Source organism: Lycium ferocissimum, chromosome 10 (assembly GCF_029784015.1).
Source record: "Lycium ferocissimum isolate CSIRO_LF1 chromosome 10, AGI_CSIRO_Lferr_CH_V1, whole genome shotgun sequence".
Lineage (NCBI taxonomy): Eukaryota > Viridiplantae > Streptophyta > Magnoliopsida > Solanales > Solanaceae > Lycium > Lycium ferocissimum.
The window spans coordinates 19903844-19925902 of NC_081351.1; the positions used below are offsets into that span (position 1 = coordinate 19903844).

A 22059-nucleotide genomic window follows, 5' to 3' on the forward strand; every position below is an offset into this window, starting at 1 on the left:
AAAAACAAAAAGCGGTCATGCTATCTCTTGTTAAACCTATCACATTAGTGTTAATCACTTCGTTGTTTCTTCTTTAACATAAGTCATACCCCAAGACAGAAAAGAAAAAAAGAAGATAAATTTATCCAAATTAGTCTAAATTAACAATTGAAATTTGAAAAGGACCAAATTGTTTTGGAGTAAACTTTGGGAACTTAAATAACATCCACTTTCCAGTGATTTTCCCTTTTTCCAACTCACCTCCTTACCATTAAAAAAAAAAAAAAAAACCATGCAAATTTGCTTGATAAGCTCCCCACTTCATCCCTCAACTCAAAAGTAAATCCCCAAAAAACTACAAAGAAGATATATAAAAAGACAATTAGGTGATGATAGAAAGACAATTGATACCGCTTCTCTCTCTCTATTTTTCATGCATTCATCCGCTAATTAGACAATTGAAATTTGAAAAGGACCAAATTATTTTGTAGTAAACTTTGGGGACTTGAATAACACCCACTTTTTAGTGACTTTCCTTTTTACAACTCACCTCCTTACCATAAAAATACATCCGAATTTGCTTAATAATCCCCCCACTTCTTCCCTCAACTTGAAATTAAGTCCCAAAATAGAGAAGCAGAAAAGAATACTCATAAAAAAAAATTAGGTAGTAGATAGAGAAAAGACAATTTATATTGCTTCTATCTCTCTCTAATAAAAGTATTAAGTACCGTTTTAAACTCTTCTTTAATTTGACAATTGAAGAGGACCAAATTGTTTTGTAATAAACTTTGGGACTTAAATAATACCCACTTTCTAGTGATTTTCCTTTTTTGCAACTCACTTCCTTACTGTTAAAAAACATCCAAATTTTGCTTAATAGCCTTCCCCACACACACACATCTCTCATCAACTCTAAATAAACACCTAAACTACAAAGAAAATACTCATAAACAGACAATTGATACCGCTTCTCTCTCTCTCCCTAAAACTAATCTTTTCATCAACATTCACAAAACGTTTATGTACAATTTTTGGAACAAACTATCTAGCATCAAAATCTCCCAAAAAAGTTTATCTAATTGTACAATTGAAAAGGACCAAATCGTCTTGTAGTAAATTTTTGGGGACTTAAACAACACCCACTCTCTAGTGATAATCCTTACCATAAAAATACGTGCAAAATTTGCTTGACAGACCCCTCAATTCTCTCCTCAGCTCTAAATAAACTCCCAAACTACAAAGAAAATACTCATATACAGACAATTGATACCGCTTCTCTCTCTCTAAAAGTACTACTTTTTTGATATTCACGCGCATTACAGATCGTTTTTTGTACAATTTATGTAATTTGACAATTTAAAAGGACCAAATTATTTTATAGCAAACTTTGGGGACTCAAATAACACCCACTTTCTACTTTTTCTAGTGATTTTCCTTTTTCCAACTCACCTCTTACCATATAAAACACTTTTAAATATGCTCAATAGCCCCTACTTCTCCCCTCAACTCAAAATTAAGTCCCAAACTACAAAGAAAATACTCATAAAAATATATATTCGGTATTAAGTAATAGATAGAAAAAGGACAATGATATCGCTCTCTCTCTCTCTCTAAAAGTACTATCCTTTCATCACATGCACGGGCATCACAGATCCTATATTGTACAACTTATCTAATTTGACAATTTAAAAGGACCAAATTATTTTATACAGTAAACTTTGGGGACTTAAATAACACCCACTTTCTACTGTTCTAGTGATTTTCCTTTCTCCAACTCACCTACTTACCATATAAGGAAACATACTAAATTTACTTGATAAGCCCCCCACTTCTCACCTTACTCAAAATTAAGTCCCAAACTACAAAAAAAAGTACTCATAAAAAACAAAATTAGGTAGTAGATATTAAAAGAAACCATCCAATACCGCTTCTATCTATCTTTTCATCGACATTCACGCGCATTACAGATCGATTTATATACAGTTTTTTTGAACAAACAAACAAACAAACCCTAGCAATCAAAAAAAAAAAAAATTCTCCTTTCTTTCATTTTTTATACAAATTTTCACTTAATTAAACTTCGATCGAGCTTTTTTTTGAACCTTTTTATACGATTTGGGGTTGTTGACGCATCAAAATCTACAAAAAAAGGTATCTTTTTGTTCGATTTTTTTTTTTTCAATTATTGAAATTAATTACTTAATAAAAGTTTGATCGAGTTTAGTTTTGTTGCATTTTGAACTTTTTTTTTTGGATGATTAGGGTTTTGATGAAGAGAATATAAGTGAAGCATCAAAATCTCCAAAAAAAGGTATTTTTTTTTTCGATTTTATCAATTATTGAAATTAATTAGTTAATAAAAGTTTGATCGAGCTTTGTTTTTGTTGTGTTTCTGAATTTTTTTGTTGTTGTTGGTATGATTAGGGTTTTGATGAAGAAGAAAGCATAAATAAGTGATGTGCAATTATTCGGATTTCGGATCAATTTATATGGGTAAAAAAGAATGCGGGAGTTGCGTAGTGGGGTTATACGTCGTCGTAGCGGTGTTCCAGTAGTAGTGGATGATAAAAAAACCGCAGCGAAAAAACGTGTTGGTGGTGTTGGTGGTAGGAATTGTTATATAAAGACTCGTGCAGCGAAGGCGAAAGCATTAGCAGAAGAAGAAAAGGTTGTTAGAGTAGAGGAGGAGGAAGAAGAGGTTGAGGTGGTTGAGGTTAAGGAAAAAGAAGTTGAGGTTAAGGAAGGAGAAGAGATGGGTGATGAGAGTGGTGGTTTGAGTGCTAATAATAAAGGGACTGCTCAAGAAGATGAGAGTACTTCCCTTTTCCCTGATCAGGTCGGTGATCGTAGTATAACTTGTGTTATATGAAGTATTTATATCCATTATGGTCTATGCTAAATTGTGATATATGATCATTGATTATCTACTTTAAATAATTGTGATGTTGTGGCTTTGTTGTTTGAAGCAAGTGATGTGTTGCTTGCTAGGCGTTTTAGGTGTTTCAAGTTTTTTGTTGTTGTTGTTGGTGTTTTGAACCATAAAAATGATGTATTTCTATGTTAGTTTCCGGCCATTTATGGAAAAAAGTAAAATTGGTACTTTGCTGACCTTGTTGTCTATTGTCGACCAGGTCGGTGATCATCAATTTCTGCTGTCTGAATCCTGAAAAAAGTTAGTTTGGTACAACAAATTTGCATGCCTAGTTCTTATATGCGATCGTCTTCTTTTAATTTTTTTTTGAATTTGATGTTGCAGCTTATTGTGTGAAGCAAGTGATGTGTTGCTTGACAGATATTTCAAGGGATTTTGTGTGTTGAACCATATAAATGACGTATTTGATATTTCCTATATTAATTTCCGACCAATTTTTGGAAAAAGTAAAATTGATACCTTATTGAGCTTGAGTGGATTGTTCTTGATTGCATTGATGCTATCAGTCCTACTTACATACATGTTTTCGTATGTTTTAGCATTACTATCTTTATTTAGTTACTAGATATATGGATGGGGGATGAGAGTGGTGGATTGAGTGCTAACAATAAAGGGACTGCACAAGTAGATGAGAGCACCTCTCTTTTCCCTGAGCACATCGGTGATCATCAATTTATACATCTGAATCCCAAAAAATGCTATTTGGGGTTGATTATATGAAGTATTTATATCAATTATGGTCTATGATTGCATCACTTCATTCAAATATATGTATTATACAATAAATTAGCATGCCTAGTTCTTATATGTGATCATCTACTTCAAAATTAAATATCTTTGATGTTATGGCCTGTTGTTTGAAGCAAGTGATGTGTTGTTTGCTAGGTGTTCTAGGTGTTTCAAGGGATTTTTTGTGTTTTGAACCATACAAATGATGTATTTCTCTGTTAAATTCAGACTATTTTTTGGAAAAAAAATAAATTTGGTACTTTGTTGATCTTGAGTGGATTGTTATGATTGCATCGACGTCATTAGTATGTTTTAGCAATGCTATCTATATTTGGTCACTACATAAATTTTCCTATTTGGTCGGTCGGCACGTGAAGCCCTAGAATTTCTCAATTCTAACGCAAGGTATTTACTAGATCGAATGTAATTATACAATTACACCTGCATTTAGTAAGTGGGAATAGCTTGATCCAGCCTTAGGATGCCCATGGCCCTTCCAAGTGATTCTCATCCTCACGGCGACCTTCGTTAGCTGAAAAAAACCTGATGACATGTGTGAAATTGAACTGCTAAATATGAGCTCCAGTGGTGTTCTAAATATTTTTCAAATTTTTGGTTTAAATGTTGGAATTTTACTCATTTTTTGGTTTCTGCATGATTTTTTTTTCCAGGTGCAAGTAGGAGGATCACCCGTTTATAAGGTTGAAAGGAAGTTAGGTAAAGGTGGTTTTGGACAGGTGTTTCTGGGTCGCCGTCTTACTGGTGGAAGTGAACGTGCTAGTAATGGTCCATTGGCTCTGGAGGTAATGCGGCTGCTTATGAAGCCTATAACCTCCCCCCCCTCCCTCCCTCTCCTCTTCCTCTTTTTCCTTCTTGACAAGGCTAATTTACCTGTCTACAAGTTTTAGCATCTTCTGGATACAATTGTTAATGAATCTCATTGTATCTGATAAAAGAAAACCCCATTGACTTTCTGTTATGGCTCTAGGTTGCACTTAAGTTTGAGCATCGAAATAGCAAAGGCTGTAGCTATGGCCCTCCATATGAGTGGCAAGTTTACAAGTAAGGATTGATATCTTTTGAAGTTACTGTGTACACTTATATTGAAAGAAGATTTGCAGGACTGAACCTTTTTTTTTTTTTTTTTTTCAGTACTCTTGGAGGCAGCCATGGAGTGCCAAGAGTGCATTATAAAGGAAGGGCAGGAGACTATTATGTCATGGTATGTTCATATGGACAAACAAATTGTAAAAACATAACGATAGGCAGATCTTTCAAGAGAGACTAATTGGCAAGAAAAGTATGTCTTAGAGTAATTATGGAGGATAAAGAAATTGAGTTGTGATATTTATTATTAGGAGAAACATCAACATTGTGAGTTGGGACAGTGATTGTGACCTATTTAGCATTCTAATTTCAGCTTTCATAGAGAATCAAATTAAATATAATATGCATGCAGAGTGTTGTATTTCTGTTTTACCCGCTCCAGCTCCCCCGAATAGTCCGATTTTTCATCCACCTAAAAGATCTACTTTAATTCCCATTGCAAAAATTGATAATTTTGTATCCAACTGTACGAAGGCAGGCACAGATCTATGAATAGGAGACGTTGCAAGTTGTAAGAGGGTCTCATATCTGCTCTTTAATAAGCTAACAATTAGCTCTAATGTACAATGGACGTCTTTATTTTTTTGTTTATTTATTTATTCCTCTTTCAATTGATTGATTGAGTGAGACTTGATTTGGCAGTTGCTTACTTTCTTTTCGGGATGAGAGCCTTTTGAGGGGACTGATTTTGTTTTGCTACAACACTAGCCCTAGACCTCAAAAACTGTCTTTGACACTAGCCCCCGAGCTTTGGTCTAGTGGTAAGAGCGTAACTTGTGATGTGTGAGTTAGGCACACGTCACTGACTCGAACCTTGCTGCACACAAAAGCCTACCTTTTTAGTGGAGAACAGTGGAGGGGTGGGCCATTATCCACCGAGTTTCCAACCGTGCACCACTGGTCCTTGGGGATTTCTCGACTATAAAAAAATATCATTTTCCTTCAAAAATTTGTCCGTTGTATATATATTGTCAGTTGGTCTATCCTGTCCAATTTAAGAACATTTGAAGCTTTTTCATGCTTATTTTCTTAATTGTGTAATAAAGATTCTGCTAGTGTTTTCTTGCTGTTGAAGATAGTTTGGAAGAAAAAAGATCTGGTTGTTGAAATGGGATAAATTTTTTGAGACATACCCAAAATGTTAGTGGGAAAATATTTATGGGCGGAGGAGTTACGGGAAAATATTTATGGGCGGAGGAGTTACAAGGAAAGTGGTTGTTCAATGTAAATGCTGGTCTATGTTTCCTGGATTAGTGAATGCTGTTTTATATATTAAATGAGTGTTATGTACAGTTATGCATATTGACCTTATTATCATGTATGCAGGTTATGGACATGCTAGGGCCTAGCTTATGGGATGTATGGAATTCCTCTGGACAATCGTAAGCTAATACTCGTATAAATCATACTTGTTGAATAAATGTTTTTTCCAAATTGTCAGACCCTCCAGGAAGTGGTTGTATTAACATTCTTTCAGTAATTAATGCTTATTATGATAGATTGATAACAGAGATACCATCATTCAATAAGTCACCAATTAGCCTTGAAATGACAGAGAAGATCAGCTGGCCCCTCATCAAGGATGAGATGCACAAATCGAGAAATGTTCCTAATTAAGTTGCCACTTGTTTGACATGAATTACCTAGTAATGCCAATATTAAACTTAAAATGGGCCTTAATATCCATCCTCATACACTGGTGCTTTTTTCTTGATAAAGATCAGCTCATAGTGGAGTATATAATAGATTCTGATTTTCCGAGGTCTACTTCTAAGAAAAAGAAAGAATATCCTCGACAAACTTATTCAGTTTTGAATTGTGATAATGTATGTATGTCAGTTAAATGTTCGAGCTCTGCTCATAAATCCTACTTTTGCAGAATGTCTGCAGAAATGGTGGCTTGTATTGCAGTTGAGTCTTTGTCTATTTTGGAAAAGCTGCATGCAAAAGGGTATGAATGCACTCTTCTCTTTTTCTTTTCCTTTTGGCGATAAGTAAGGGCATGAACGCTCCCCTTGCAATCATTTTGGTTCTTTCTGTTTGCTGAAAATTTTGAACTACTTTTAATTTGAGATCATTGTACTGTTTTTCTTGACATCAGTTACGTGCACGGAGATGTAAAGCCAGAAAACTTTTTACTTGGCCAGCCATCAACACCACAAGAGAAGAAATTGTTCCTAGTTGACTTGGGACTGGGTAAGAGAGCTTAGTGTAGGTTTCTGTGTCTGTTGTTTTGATAATCCTTGTTCCTGATTATTTTATCTACCAAGTACAGCCACAAAGTGGAGAGACACTTCAAAAGGGCAGCATGTCGGATATGATCAGCGACCTGACACATTCAGGTGTGTTGATGTTCTGCTATCCTCTGCCTTAGTTATCTTACATATTACCCAGTATTAACTCCTGTCTATCAATTTCAGAGGGACTGTTCGGTATGCAAGTGCGCATGCTCACTTAGGAAGGACTGCCAGTAGAAGAGATGATCTGGAATCACTTGCATACACGCTAATTTTTCTTCACCGAGGGAGGCTTCCATGGCAGGGCTATCAGGTACTGTATCTGCTTTCCCTGCTTCTCTCCAGTCTTTACACTGCATACAGATTGTTCAGTCATTTAACTCCCCCCGCATCCTCTTCTTACAAGTTTATCTTTTGAGTTACAGGGTGATAACAAATCATTTCTAGTCTGCAAAAAAAAGATGGCAACATCTCCGGAGATGCTGTGTTGCTTCTGCCCCGCACCTTTTAGAGAATTTCTTGATACAGTAATTAACATGAAATTTGATGAAGAACCAAAATATTCAAAGTTAATCTCTCTATTTGGAAGCTTGCTTGGAGCTGATCCTGCTATAAGGCCAATCAACACAGATGGTGCCCAAAAGGTAAGCACTCTAAATTTTATATAAGCTGCAGTGTGTAAGAATTATGTCTTAGTGATATATGGGCTCATTGTGTGATCATTACAGATTATTCAAGTTGGCCAAAAGCGTGGGAGACTGACTTTAAACGAGGAAGAAGAGCAGCCTCAGAAGAAGATTCGGATGGGAGTTCCTGCGACACAATGGATTTCAATATACAATGCCAGAAAGCCAATGAAACAGAGGTAGGTATTTCATGTCACATGATTTGTCTCTTATTTGTAAGGCATTTGATAATGGAGCACCAAGTTGTTCAATTTCGAATAGTAGAGGGTCTAATTTGACCCTTTTCTCTTAAAAAAACATTCTAGTGATCGGTATTGCATTGGCGTGAAGTCATAGGATCACCTGTTTGCTGTAGTAAAACAACCAAAGTAGTAGGTCCAGTGCTTCCTATAATTTAGGATCACTTTGTTACTACTTACTAGTGTCAATCCATCAAAAAGTTGCGTGTCTCGACTTCTAGTAATGTGTAAAGCTTGAAACTTTGGTTGTTTCTTGGTACTCAATCTTTTCCCTTACAGGCAGTTTGTGGTGGATTTAAGATGATGAGTATGCTCGTTTCTTTGCTCTCGTCTTTTTAAAGCTTCTATTCAGCTTTTGATATCTTATTTGTAGCTCCACTCTTTGTTAGGTTGCAAAGAACTCTTCTTTCTTCATTCATAAGATTTGGGGAATATTGGGGAGTTTTTAATTAACTTAACAATGTTGATTTCCTATTGTCATTGTGGAGGAACTTGATAATTTCGCGCTTCGTAGGAAGTAGAGAAGCTGCTTTCGCTGCTTATAATAACAAACTTACCCCTAGCAGAGATTCGTAAAACGCTGAAGTACCATATGCCAGGGAGTATTCAACTTCTTGGGCTTCGGGAGCAGAGGAATTTTGAGCTTCTTCTGATAATTCATTTTGAACTCCTTGTAGGCTATATGTGGTAGAGAAATATCTTCCAAACTTGGTACCTAAGCCAATTCTCATTGACCTATTTTATTAGAAGGATACATGGAGTGTCCTTTATCTTCTGATGGCATAATCACTAAATATTCGTCAGGATGATCTTTTTTATGTTAGTCTATGCTCCATGGTATCAGGAGATGATTCTTTCCTATTCAATCCATAATGTTGATAGGATAAAACATCTTTTGTACCCCAACTTCCCCTACTACTAACATCATTACTCTTTTAGGTACCATTATAATGTAGCAGACACAAGATTGGCACAGCATGTGGAGAAAGGGTCTGTGGATGGTTTGTCTATAAGCTGTGTGGCATCCTGTTCTAGCTTATGGGCTATTATCATGGATGCTGGAACGAACTTCACCAGCCAAGTTTATGAGCTGTCGCCTTTCTTCTTACACAAGGTAACTAGAATTTCCATGTAGTCTTCAGGTGGTGCGCGGCTATTTAACTTCAGATGTAATTATCTAATCTTTCTAATGCATATTTACAGGAGTGGATTATGGAGCAGTGGGAGAAGAACTATTATATTAGTTCTCTTGCTGGTGCCACCAATGGAAGCTCTTTAGTAGTAATGTCAAAAGGTGGGTTTTCTTTAAGATGCTGTAGGTTAATTCTTTGTGTTTGTTTTGATCTTTTACCCCACCTTTAGAGAATACGGCTAGTTATCTTTAATTGCCTTACATTTTAAAATCGGTAACTTGTTATAAAATAAACTTGATTACTTATCAGAAAAAAAGTTGGTAATTTTGATGACTGATACAGACATAGGTGTGTCCGACATAGTATTCTTACATGCCGGAAATGTGCTGAAGACAAGAGTTATGGTATTGTGCCCTGTGGAATCACATTAGTATTTGGTGTCTCTTTCTATATTATTCTATTGAGTTGATTTGTAGATGCTTGGTGCCTATGGTTGTGGAGGGTCTTTTTCCCTATGCAAAGGGAAATGCAGACTATTATGCCAGCTTTGAGCTTTTAGGCTGCTGCTCTAGGACAGTCTAGGTCCTGAACTTTCTTTATCTTTGTATATAACAGTTATGGCATCTTCTGCAGGCACACAGTTCACTCAGCAGTCTTATAAAGTCAGTGAGTCATTTCCCTTTAAGTGGATAAGCAAGAAATGGAAGGAAGGGTTCCACGTGACCTCCATGGCAACGGCTGGCTCTAGGTGGGCTGTTGTTATGTCACGCAATTCAGGCTTCAGTGACCAGGTTGTTTGTCCCCCTCTCTTTAACACACACACACACATTATCTAACATGGTGTTAGTGTTTTTATGCTATCCTGATTTCCTTCTGCCCCGTTCCCTCCACCACTATTGTCGTTATGATAACCTTGAAAAATTATCAGATAAGTTCCCCCATTAAGCATAGGCTCGAGGATCTAAAAGGGTAGTTGCAGTAAGATTTTTCTACAAGGAAATGAGAAAAGGTCCATTCCTCGTTGTTGCCGTTCGTTTGTAATTTTTTTTACTTAATAAAAGTCTTTTGAAAATATGTAGTCCGTTTGTGTTGCATCTTGGAGATTTTGTTGGATTAAGCTAAGTCCTTCTTATGTGTTGTGACTTGTGAACGGAGTGTTCGCACGGGAATCAAGTAACAGAAATGTTTAAAATGTTCCATTTCTTGATACAATAGACCCTTGTGGTCCGGCCCTTCTCCAGACCCCGCGCATAGCGGGAGCTTAGTGGACCGGGCTGCCTTTTTTATATGAAGATTTAACTGCCTCCCCAAAGGGCTTTGGTTTAGTGGTTGGTAAGAGTGTTAGCACACGTCGTGTGTTCGAACCATTTTGCAGACAAAATCCTGGTATTTAAGCGTAGAAGAGTAGAGGGGTGGGCCAAGTATCCTTTGAGTTTCGAATTTCATGCCACTGACCCCGGGGATTTCTTGGTTATAAAAAAAAAATGAAGATACAACTTAAGTTCATCCTCTCCACTAATTGGTTGGTGTACTTTCCCCGCTATAGAAATATATTATTTCTTTATTTTGAAAAAACTAATTGGTTGTTATAGAAGACATATACAGAGAGTTAGGCAGCATACATTTTCGTTTGTATATTAGGCAATCTTGATATCAACTATGCACTTATGAGGTTCTCACTCATCGCCAATTGAGTATTTGGGTGTCATAATTGGTGTTGAACTATCAGTAGTTCCACTATCTTTTAGATCTTTTTTTGGTGAATAATATTACTTAAATGCTTGGTAGCAGCACCTTTTCATCTTATCTATTATGCGGAGAGAATATTAAAAAGTTCTTGTTGCCAAAAAAAAAAAAAAAAGGAATCACAACTGAAATACTGCTCACAAGAAAAGAAGAGAAGGTGGTGCACCACTGGCAAACAACAACGACGCCATGCCCAGTGTAGTCCCACAAGTGTGGTCTGGGGAGGGGAGGGTGGGATGTACATAGGCCTTACCCCTACCTTTGTGGGGGTAGAGAGGCCCACTGGCAAAGTGAAGGTAATTTTTTGTTTGAAGATGACTTCCAAGTTACTCTTGGGAGTTGACTCTAGAACCTAAAGAGCCAATTTTAAAGATATATACATTTTCTTCTCCGGTAACCCCAACAAAGGAGAGTTAAGCTGTTAATGAGTAACAGTAGCTATCGTGTTCAGTTGACTTGAATGTGAATGCAGCTATTATTAGTTTCTCTTACAGTACCGTTTTGTTGAAAACTTTGATCACATCTATTAAGACGTCCTACTGCCTAAAGTAGTGCTAGCTTTAGTAACATGGAGATTTTTAATGCTTAATAGGTGGTAGAGCTCGATTTCCTTTATCCCAGTGAAGGCATTCACAAGCGGTGGGATAATGGTTATCGTATTACGGCAACAGCTGCTACGGCAGACCAAGCTGCCCTTATCCTGAGTGTACCTCGCCGAAGACCTGGTGACGAGACTCAAGAAACTCTGCGAACATCCCAGTTTCCCAGCACACATGTCAAGGTAATATTTGTGAATTTGTTATTTCTACTTTACCTAAAGTGTTGATAAGCTAACTTAGAAAAAGCATTACTTGCCGGGTAAAGCTATGTTTGCTGATTCACTGATTCGACCAATATTATGTCAGTTATGTAGGTTTGTGATACTGATAGCATGAACTTTCAGGAAATTTACCTCGTATATTTATAAAATTCTCTTGAACCTTCATACATGCCTCGTGATAATATGTAGTATGTCTTGGTATCTAGTTTATCATATGTAGTAGACTTTTAAGATCTTATGTCAATCATATCTTTACAGTTGGATTCTCTAAAGCTAGAGATCTCTTTGTTAGCCCTACCCTGACCTAATGTAACACCATCGACTTAAGTCTTGGTCCCAACCAGTTGATATCTCCTATAATATATCTTTTGCTTTCGTTATGTTTTGTTATTAGCTAAGTCTGTAGTTTACAAGTATATAATTAGGACAAAGATACTGTACTGTCATCGTTTTATTATGAGCGCATTATTGACTTGTGGTCCAACTTTCATTTTCTGTGCAGGAAAAATGGGGAAAGAATCTGTATCTTTCTTGTCTATGCTATGGACGCACTGTATCTTAAAAAAAAAAAAAAATTGTGACCAAATTGTTTGTAAACCTGACAAAGGGATCTTATCCCGAACTTCTCTTTTTCTTTGTTTCATTTTGTTAAGTGTAAATGGGATGGTAAAGTTAGATGCCTTAGAATGTTATGCATATGAAACTTTTAATTATGTCTTAATTGTGTGTGTTATAGCTGCTCTGTGTAGCTGTTTTGTGCTATGATGTTTTTGACACCTTACTAGTACTGGAAGAAAAGTTTTTGCTGCAAAATTAGTCGTTATATTTTGCAGCAAAATTGTTTCGTGTACTAGTATTACAGGAAATTTTTTTTGTTATCTCGCCTATTAATTATCTTCTTCTATTCGCTTTTAGTTGATTACATCAAGATATATCAGCCAACAATAAAGATGGATTATTTTGTCAAAGGATCTTTAGTCCTATAAAAACCGGATTTGTGCTTGTTGAACCTTTCTCTGCCTCTTGGCTAAAATCAAGTCGTAATATCTGATACATTGGTCATCCATAGTTCAACTTTTTTTAAATGGGAAATGCAGAATTGCATTCGTTTGAGAAAAAGCATTAGCCATAACAATGTAACAATAGAAGTAACAAAATCATTGTGCTATATCATCATTATTGAAGTTTTTGGACAATTCCTGGAGTTACGGGAACTTTTATGAAGTCATATAGGCCAATCAAGCATATGAAACCGTTCTTTAAGTTGACTAATTTCTCTTCCCAGAAGGGTAATATCAAGTAGACTAACCGAATAGTAGTAGTGGTTTTAAATTAAACTAAATGAAGAACATATCAAGAAAGATATTAACATTTCTTCTTTAATTTCAATTATAACCAAACATATTTCCAATGACGCAATGTCATAAACATATCATTCGATAACAGTGGAAATGCAGGAGTTGGGAGTGCGTGGGGGTGGGGTGGGGGGGGGGGGGGGGGGGTGGGGGTGGTGGTTACCAGTGGCGAAATCAGGATTTCCGTCGAGGGGTTGAAAATATAAAAAAGTAAACGTACGAAGAAGCTGGGGGTTCGACATTTCTTATATAAATATAAAAAATAATTTTAACGCTTGAAAAAACGGTGTTTTTCCGCCGAGGGGTTCGGATGACACCCTCGGCTACATGTGGCTCATCACTTTGTGGTTACTACGATATTAGATACGGGTTCAGTTGAATCTAGTAACTTTTGCTTAAATCTTATATTTGTATAGGAGATTCATTAAATATGTATAAAGATTTTTACAACTTGCCAGTTCTCAAGAAAGAAAAAGAATTATGTATAAAGATTTAATCGTTAATCTAGTAACTAATATGAGTTATAGGTTCGGTGTTAAGTTCAAAACTCATAAACTTGAAATCCTGATTGCGCCTCTGGCCAAAAGCATTTGTGAAACTATAAATTATCTAATTAAGAGTGAAATGAAAAGTTTAAAGCTAAATTATTTTTAATTAAGGTAGTATGACATTCTTTTCAGACAAACTATGACAGAAAATTGAGATAGAGAGAATAGTAGGAGTAATTTTTAGAGAGTTGATAGTAACTTAAGGGCCCGTTTGGCCATGAATTTTTTTAACTTTTTTTCCAAAAATATTTTCACTTTATTTGCAAATTAATGTTTGGCCATGGGAATTCCAAATACAACTTGTATTTTGAAGTTGTATTTGGAATTTGAAAAACACCACAAAGCTTGTTTTCACTTTCAATACATTCAAACAACCGAATATTCTTTGCAAAAATTATAATCAAACACAACTCCATCTTCAACTCTAACTCCAAAATACTAAATAAAGTGAAAAATATCTGGTTTTCATGGCCAAACGCCTACTTAGCTCGAGAAATGTTATAGAGTTAGGGGGAGGCATAAGTCATCTATCTAAACCTTAGGGGAGCAAAACATAATTAAACATAACTTGAATATTCATACAGAAATTAGAGGCTAAGGTTTATCCATGTTGGTTCCCTCTCTTTCATTCATAAAAAAAAACAAAATCCAAAACACCCTTTGCTTTCTTTTACTCAATTTTGATATTTTTAGCTTCAAAATCTCAAATATCATTTAAAAAATCTCAACTTTTTAACTTACTTTGTATATGTAGAAATTGAGAGATAGAAAGAAAGAACAAAGAGAGAGATGGCTTCCCACCTCTCATTTCCCACTCCTTCAGCTCTATGGGGCTCATACTTAAACTCCAAATCTTCTTCTTTATATCAGTGTAAGTTGATACATAGCTTGATTTTTGGTCATTTTAATTTACTCTTCTTGGGATGTTTTTTAAGCTCAAATTTTGTAGTTTTCATTACCCTGCTTCTTCTTTTTTGAGAAATGTAGTAACTTGTATAGAAACCAAAAGACCAGCACCAAAATGCTGATAAAGTGGTAGTTACAAGCACAAGAGAAAAATTTGTAATTTTCCGTACATCTGTAATCTGTATACCTATGAAATCTCAAAGTGGATTTTTTTTTTTTTTTTTTGGATTGGTGAAGGTAAATTTGGTTAAAAGATTGTATTTTTCCTATACCCTTTTGAAATTTTTGTTGTACTCTTCTTGGGATGTTTCTTTATTGTTGGCTTTGGTTCAAATTTTGTAGTTTTCTTGACCATACTTTGCATATAGATGAAATTTCAAAGTGGGGTTTTAGTTTTTATTGTTTTGGATTGGTGAAGGTAAATTTGGTTGAAAGTTTGTATTTTTCCTAGACCCTGTTGAAAATTTTGGTGTACTCTTCTTGGGATTTCTTTTGTTCTTTTTTGGTTCAAATTTTGTAGTTTGTCTTGACCACTCTTTGCATAGAGATGAAATCTCAAAGTGGGGTTTTAGTTTTTATTGTTTTGGATTGGTTGGAGGTCATTTTTGGTTAAAAGTTTGTATTTTTCATAGACCCTTTTGAGTTCTTGATGTGGAACTTCAGGGGTTCTTTCTAGAAGTTTAAGATGATACATAGTTGAAATGCAATTGGGATACATTTTTTTTTTTTTTTTTTTTTTTTTTTTTTTTTTTTTTTAAACTGGTTAAGGTCATTCTTGATTGTTCCTCCTGATTGGGGTTGTTTTTTTAAATTGAAAGTTGGTATGTTTAAAGACCTTTTTTTGTACTTTTTTCAGCTTCAAAATTTCATATATCATCCTAAAAATTTCAACTTTTTTACTTAACTGTAATAGAGTGTATATGTAGAAAGTAGAGAGATAGAAAGAAAAAACAAAGAGAGAGATGGCTTCCCACTTCTCATTTCCCACTCCTTTGATTTTTTAGTTCAATTTTTCTAGTATTCTTGATCCTATATACAGATGAAATCTCAAAGTGAACTTTAATTTTTATATATCAATTTGGTTGAAAGTTGATACCCTTTTGAATAATGTTGTACTCTTCTTGAGATGTTTTTTTTGGTTCAAATTTTGTATTTCATAATGACCTTACTTCTGTAAACAGATGAAATCTTGGGATTTTTTTTTTTTTGGATTGGTTTTTTGAAAGTTGTAAACCCTTTGAGTTTTTGATGTGAGACTCCAGGTGTTCTTCCAAGCAGTTTAAGTTGATAGACAGTTGAGATAGCAATTGGGAAATATTTGTTCTTCTTTTGGGGGGACGGTTAAGAGCATTCTTGATTGTTCCTTCTGATTGGGGTGGTTTTTTTTGTCGAAAGTTTGTATTTTTGAAGACCCTTTTGATATTATTTTTAGTTCAAAAGTTTCAAATATCATACTTAAAATCTCAACCTTTTTACTTACTGTTGGTTATTGGTTGAGAGATAGAAAGAAAAAACAAAGAGAGATATTCAGTTTTCTTGACCATACTTTCTTTATAGAGATGAGTTTTGGCTAATTTCAAAGAAATTGTTTTGGATCAGATTTTGTAGTTTTCTTGACCCTAATTTAGTTTTGTTTTTGTTTTGGATTGGCTGAATGTCATTTTTGGTTGAAAGTTTGTATTTTCCTAGACCCTTTTGAGTTTTTGATGTTGTTGAACTTCAGGTGTTTATCCAAGCAGTTTAAATTATACTCAGTTGAAATGCAATTGGGATACATTTATTTGTTTGTTTCTTTTTTTTGGACTGGTTAAGGTCATTCTTGATTGTTCCTGTGGATTGGGGTTGTTTTTTGTTGAAATTTGGTATTTTTAAAGACCTTTTTGGTACTTTTTTTTATCTTCAAAATTTCAAATATCATCCTAAAAATCTCAACTTTTTAACTTACTGTAAGAGAGTGTATATGTAGAGTTTGAGATGGCTTCCCACCTCTCATTGCACACTTCTTCAGCTCTATGGGGCTCATACTTAAACTCCAAATCTTCTTCTTTATATCAATGTAAGTTGATACATAGCTGGATCTTGGTGTGGATTAGTTAAGGTCATTTTTTATTGTACTCTACTTGGGATGTTTTTTCTTTGTTGGTGTTTGGTTCAAATTTAGTTGTTTTCTTGATCCAACTTCTGTATACAGATAAAATCTGAAAGTGGAACTTTAGTTTTTACTGTTTTGGATTGGTGACGGTAAATTTGGTTGAAAGTTTTTATATTTCTTAGACCCTTTTGAATTTTTGATGTGGAACTCCAGGTGTTCTTCCAAGCAGTTTAAGTTGATATACAGTTGAAAAATGCACTGGGGGTGTATTATTTGTTTTTGGTTTGTTTGTTGCCTTTCTTAGACTGGTTAAAGTCATTCTTGATTTGTTCCTTTTCATTGGGGTTGTTTTTTTGCTTAAAATTAGTAGCTTTGATGACCCCTTTTGAATTATTCGTGTGAAAAAAATGTTGGTACTTGGGAGTAATATTTTTTTTTTCTGTAAATGGTAGTGAATTTGAAGAAGAGGGTAGATTTTCGTGTGAGCTGCAGCTCAGAGGATGAGAGTTGTGCTTCAGTTTCTTCTGAGCATTCACATGAACCTGTAGAGGAAAAGGTTTGTAACTTCTTACTACTTCTTGATGGGATGCTAATATTTTGAATTATTGGATCACTGATGATGATACTAAATGAGCTTAAACGAAGAAGTGGGGGATTCATATACCCGACCTGGATTTGTAAACTGAGGCTTGTTTAGTTGTTTTAGGAGTATAAAATTGCTTTTTCATTTTACTTTATGTCTTATCTCAAACTGGGAACTATATGTATTTGGATGATATACATGTCACTATTGTTCAATTTTTTTTTTTTTAATTACATAGTGGGGGAGGGGAAGGGGGATTACAATTGGGAACAGAAACCTCAAACATCAGTCTCACGGAGATTGTGTCTGACTTGATCCTACAATCGACTGTTCAACTCTGATAATCAATCTAAACAGAAATTTTAACTTTAGAAAGCAATTGCCTTAGATGGAAATGAAAGTCCTGTAAGTAGTTGGAATCCATGTTGGGGTAGGACTCTTCAAAAATGATAAGTGTATATTGTTTCCAAAAATGCACTAGTTTTGCAGGATTGTCATTATGAAAAAACAGAATGCTTATCATTAAAAAAATTAAAAATGTTTGAAAAAGTTATGGGAAAACATTTCTTTGCTTCTCCAAATAGTATTAAATACTATAAAATTGACATTGTACTGTTTTGTCTCAAACTAGGAACTATATGTTCATAGTGATGCTACAAGTACCATCTGATTATATTTATTGATTCCTTTTCGGAACAAAAAAAGGATCTCAGGATATCTGTCTGATGCTAAAAGCTCTGATAACTGCTTCTGGAAACCCGACTTCTGAACAGAAAGCAATTGCCTTAGATGGAAATGAAAGTCCTGGCTGTAGGAATTGTGGGGGTAGTGGCGCTATAATTTGTAAGTGTATATTGTTTCCCGTTTTGCTTGCTTCATCCTACCAATCCTATTACATTTGGTAACAAGATGTTATGGGAGAACTTTTCTTACGCTTCTCCATGACTATAAAGTAATTCTAAAAGATTTTTCATATTAAAATCCCAAAATAATTTAAACCGAAACCAGTATAACCAAATCCAATACCCTTACAAAAAAATAGGATCCAGTGTATCTGTATATGCTAAAATCTTTGAAATATAACAGAAAGGCACCGCATAGTTAACAAAAGTAATTACTCGCTCCGGTTCAACATAAGTGTCCACTTAGCCCTTTTTACACCCCTTGAGAAAGCACTAACTCCTAGAAAAAAATAGGTATTTTGACTAAACTACCCTTAATTAATAAGACTCTTGAATCTTGCCTATTTACTGCCTTGAGTAAACAGGGACAAATCTGAAAAAATAAAGTTAATTCCTTCTTGCTTATGTAAGTGGACACTTATTTTGAACCGGAGGGAGTAACATGTAACTCAATAAGTGATGACTTGGCGAAAGTTTTGAAGTTTTTATGGTGAGTCTTTATCGCCGAGTATTTAAGGTTCTAATGTTTTATCCAAAAAGTTCTGCTTTTGAAGTGTTGAAGATGGAAACAAGAACCTCAAGGAACTTTTCTTTTCGAAGTTATCTTAAACAAACTTGAGAAGCGTTGCCCCTAGGGAACAACCACCTAAACAACATACCTAAACAAACTGTTTTTAAATGAAACACTATGTTATCTAACTAACCAAAGGACAAAACATGTCTTTTCTATCAAGGACAATAGAATCAAAGAATTTTATATCCCAATTTAAATAAAGCACCATGTTATCTATGTAGTGTATGCATAACTTATGTTAGTGCTCTATTCTACTTTAAGATGGTCGTTTGTTTTTTATTTAGGTGATATGTGTGGTGGTTCAGGAAAATGGAAAGCTCTAAACAGAAAACGAGCTAAAGATGTTTACGAGTTCACTGAATGCCCCAATTGTTATGGTATGTTGTTATTATATCTGACTTCTACATCTTGAAGCTGTTCCTATTTATCTGTCCACATATTTCTGGCTTGTTGAGAAATAAGTTCCTCTAAATAGTCTCTGCACAAAACCAAAATTTAAATATTGTAAGGTGTAGGGTTCTCTTTATTGAATCACAAAACAAGAATGGCTCCATTTGCACCTTGAAATACTCCAACACAACATGCCATCAATAGTCCTTTGAATGGACAGTCTTTTCCGTTACTTGATAATCGTTTGCATTATGATCTTTGCTTTCAGAATGATTCCATTTATTTTATCTGTAACGTAATGACATTTTTCTTATGGGCTATGCAGGACGAGGGAAACTAGTATGTCCTGTATGCTTGGGAACTGGTCTACCTAATAATAAAGGTCTTCTTAGGCGGCCAGATGCACGGAAGTTACTTAACAAGATGTATAATGGGCGACTGTTGCCAAACTCATAGGTTAACTCAACAATTATATTCTAACTCATTTCTGGTCTCATGAATTCTGTTTTATCACCTTTTGCTATACAACTTTCAACGCCATTTTACATCCCAAGCAGGTTTATGAAATCCTTCTTTTCAGCATATTCTTTTCTAACCTTGTTCTTCGCCACCTTTCCTATTCTGCAGGTTGAAAGCTGTACTTAAACCAGAAGGACAATGACAACAGATGAAAGTAATTATGGATGTCAGAACTCTGGTGTTGTCGCACATATAGGGTGTACGTGTTAGATCTCTAGATGAACTCTTGTTCTAACTCCCCAACTTATCTTGATACTGGAGTAGTATTCCCGGACGTTCCATCGCCCCCGACACCATTCTTGAAAGAAATGGAAAGTACTTTCTGCCACATGATAAGAGTTAGCATAGCAACTATTTGGAATATTGCAAGAGAAGCATTAGTTTGTTGATCAATTTGCATATATTGTCTTCATATCTCAAAACAACAAGAGAATGAAAGAAGAGAAAAGAGAGGCTTTCTGTACTTTGGGATGTGTAATTTCTTTGCATGAAAAATTGTCACTTCTTTTTCATTTGAACTTGAGCGTTTGTTCCATCTATATTTTTTTTTAAAATTGTTGCATTATGTATGGTCATTTTGTTTGAGCATGTTAAAGGAGAAAAGTTGATAACTTCACAAAACATGAAATATAAAGGAATAAACTTGAAAAACAAAGATCTGAATTACTAAGAATGAGAAAAAAAATCACAACTCCATAGGCCATTGGTGCAACAGAAGTGTACTGTAAAAATATATAGTTAATTAAACAAAACACTATTATTTGGATTTTGACTCATGGCCTGTGGCGGAGTTCCATTTTATTTTCATCACTGGGCAAGTGTGGAGGCTGCTGCTCTGCACTGGGTGAGTTTTTTCTTGCTAGCTTTCAGAACGATGCAGATCATTCTCAACAGGATATGCTTTACTTATGTTAGAAAGACAAAAGACTAATTTCATGTACAAATTATCGGGATCTAAAAGACTAACTAAAGGATTTTGAGGGGAAATTCCCTTCGGCTATCTCGTTTATCAATCATGGCTGAAGTACACACCGCCTATGTGCCTGTACACTTTAGGTAGTGTATAAGAATGTATATTATATTATAGGCATGTACAATATATGTATATTTAGTAGTATAAACTATACACTACCTATACCCTGTGTACATACTTTATAAACTAGATGGCCGAACGATATTTGGCTGTAATTTTCTCAATTTTGAGAGCAATGCTGGATTAGTTTGCTACTTCACTGGTACATACATGTTTTAAAAATGATCTGAAGGTTATGCTTCCTGCTGCTTTTGCAGGGTTAGAGTAAAGGCGAATGAAAGCACAGGAGGAGTTTATCGACGTTGCTTGGTGGTTTCCGTGTCAGAATCCTGCCAAAAAATGGCCGTAGCCTGTTCATCTTGGATTGACAGAAGTTGAATGTTTGATATCTTGGACGTCAGATGTCACTCTGGATTTTTTTGATAATGGATGGCGGTGAAACTAGATCTAGAGAAGTAACAACCTATCATTAGCCTATTGGCGGTATAAAGATCAATGGAAACATCCATGGCATATGATCAAGAGAGCAAAACTCTGTAGCGGAGGTGCATAGTGTAAAGCTAAGTATCCTAATGCTGTAATGCGTTAAAGGAGCAACAGTAGCTGGTTTTTCACCATAGCCACAAAATAGTTGAAAATACCATGAGAAGTTTGGGAAAATGATGAGCCCAAAACTATAGCTACCAAGAAAGCAGACTACAACATTAACATGAATTCTTGGCACGCAAACACAAATTTCCAATATTGTTAGCGCGCGTTAAAATTACTCAAACTAAGGGATTTTTTCAGGGGCGCTAAATATTCAATCTTCTTGGTTGATGTACTGTCACTTCCCTGGCCTTAGAAATCCAATTGGAAGAGAAAATCCCCTTCTCTAACATGAATGGGTTTAGTCGGATTGCAGCCAATGATGCTTGCTTAACTTAGTGTAATTTGCAAAAGAGGGATTATAATATTAGCAATCGGATGTTTTTTTCCAGAGAATGAAGCAGAAGAAGAAAAAGATATATATAGCTCACCATCTCCTGCATTGTTAGCTGACCAAACAAATCCTACACATGTTTATAAATCTATCTGGATTGGCTTGGGTAGTGCCAAAGTCAGTAAAGGAGTTACTTTGCTGTTGGCCTGAACGGAAGCTGGCTAAATATTGCAGAAGCATGTGGTATACCATCTCATCTTGCTCTTTTTCTTTTTGGGTTTTGCAAGTTTTCGTGAATCTTCTCACGAATGAAATGACAGTCAACTTCAATATGTTTGGTTCTTTCATGATACACCGGATTTGAAGCAATATGGAGCGCAGCTTGATTATCACACCAGAGTTTTGACGGAGTAGGATATTTCACGCCAATTTCAGTTAAAAGATGATGTATCCACATAATCTCACACGTAGACTGTGACATAGCTCTATACTCGGATTGCCCCGCACTGGATCGGGATACAACACTTTCGGCTTTACTCCTCCACGATACTAGATTCCCACCAAAAAAGACACAAAAAGGGCCGGTAGATCTTTATCAATTTTGGATCCGGGATAACGGGGTCG

General features: G+C 35.3%; 2 protein-coding genes and 1 long non-coding RNA gene across 3 annotated transcripts; 2 read left to right on the top strand and 1 right to left on the bottom strand.

Moving 5' to 3' along the window:
* Positions 1-1897: 1897 nt before the first annotated feature.
* On the top strand, positions 1898-12332 carry LOC132032730 (casein kinase 1-like protein HD16). The gene is made up of 18 exons (XM_059422430.1): positions 1898-2133; positions 2245-2293; positions 2407-2818; positions 4315-4446; positions 4632-4705; positions 4796-4865; positions 6077-6132; positions 6630-6701; positions 6852-6946; positions 7026-7092; positions 7171-7300; positions 7413-7631; positions 7716-7852; positions 8852-9026; positions 9116-9206; positions 9679-9836; positions 11384-11572; positions 12114-12332. Exons 3-18 carry the CDS (start codon positions 2486-2488, stop codon positions 12171-12173), a joined length of 2058 nt encoding a protein of 685 aa, XP_059278413.1. The 5' UTR covers positions 1898-2133; positions 2245-2293; positions 2407-2485; the 3' UTR covers positions 12174-12332.
* Positions 12150-12620, bottom strand: LOC132032731 (uncharacterized). Its single transcript, XR_009408583.1, has 2 exons — positions 12555-12620; positions 12150-12490 (listed from the first exon to the last, which is right to left on the bottom strand). It is a non-coding gene; the product is annotated as an uncharacterized LOC132032731 (long non-coding RNA).
* Positions 12621-14238: 1618 nt separating this feature from the next.
* LOC132032732 (protein PHOTOSYSTEM I ASSEMBLY 2, chloroplastic) lies at positions 14239-19998 on the top strand. Its single transcript, XM_059422431.1, has 7 exons — positions 14239-14385; positions 16965-17068; positions 17369-17409; positions 17811-17938; positions 18856-18948; positions 19287-19417; positions 19589-19998. The coding sequence occupies exons 1-6, from the start codon at positions 14304-14306 to the stop codon at positions 19415-19417; spliced, it is 579 nt and encodes a 192-aa protein (XP_059278414.1). The 5' UTR covers positions 14239-14303; the 3' UTR covers positions 19589-19998.
* The last annotated feature ends 2061 nt before the right edge of the window (positions 19999-22059 follow it).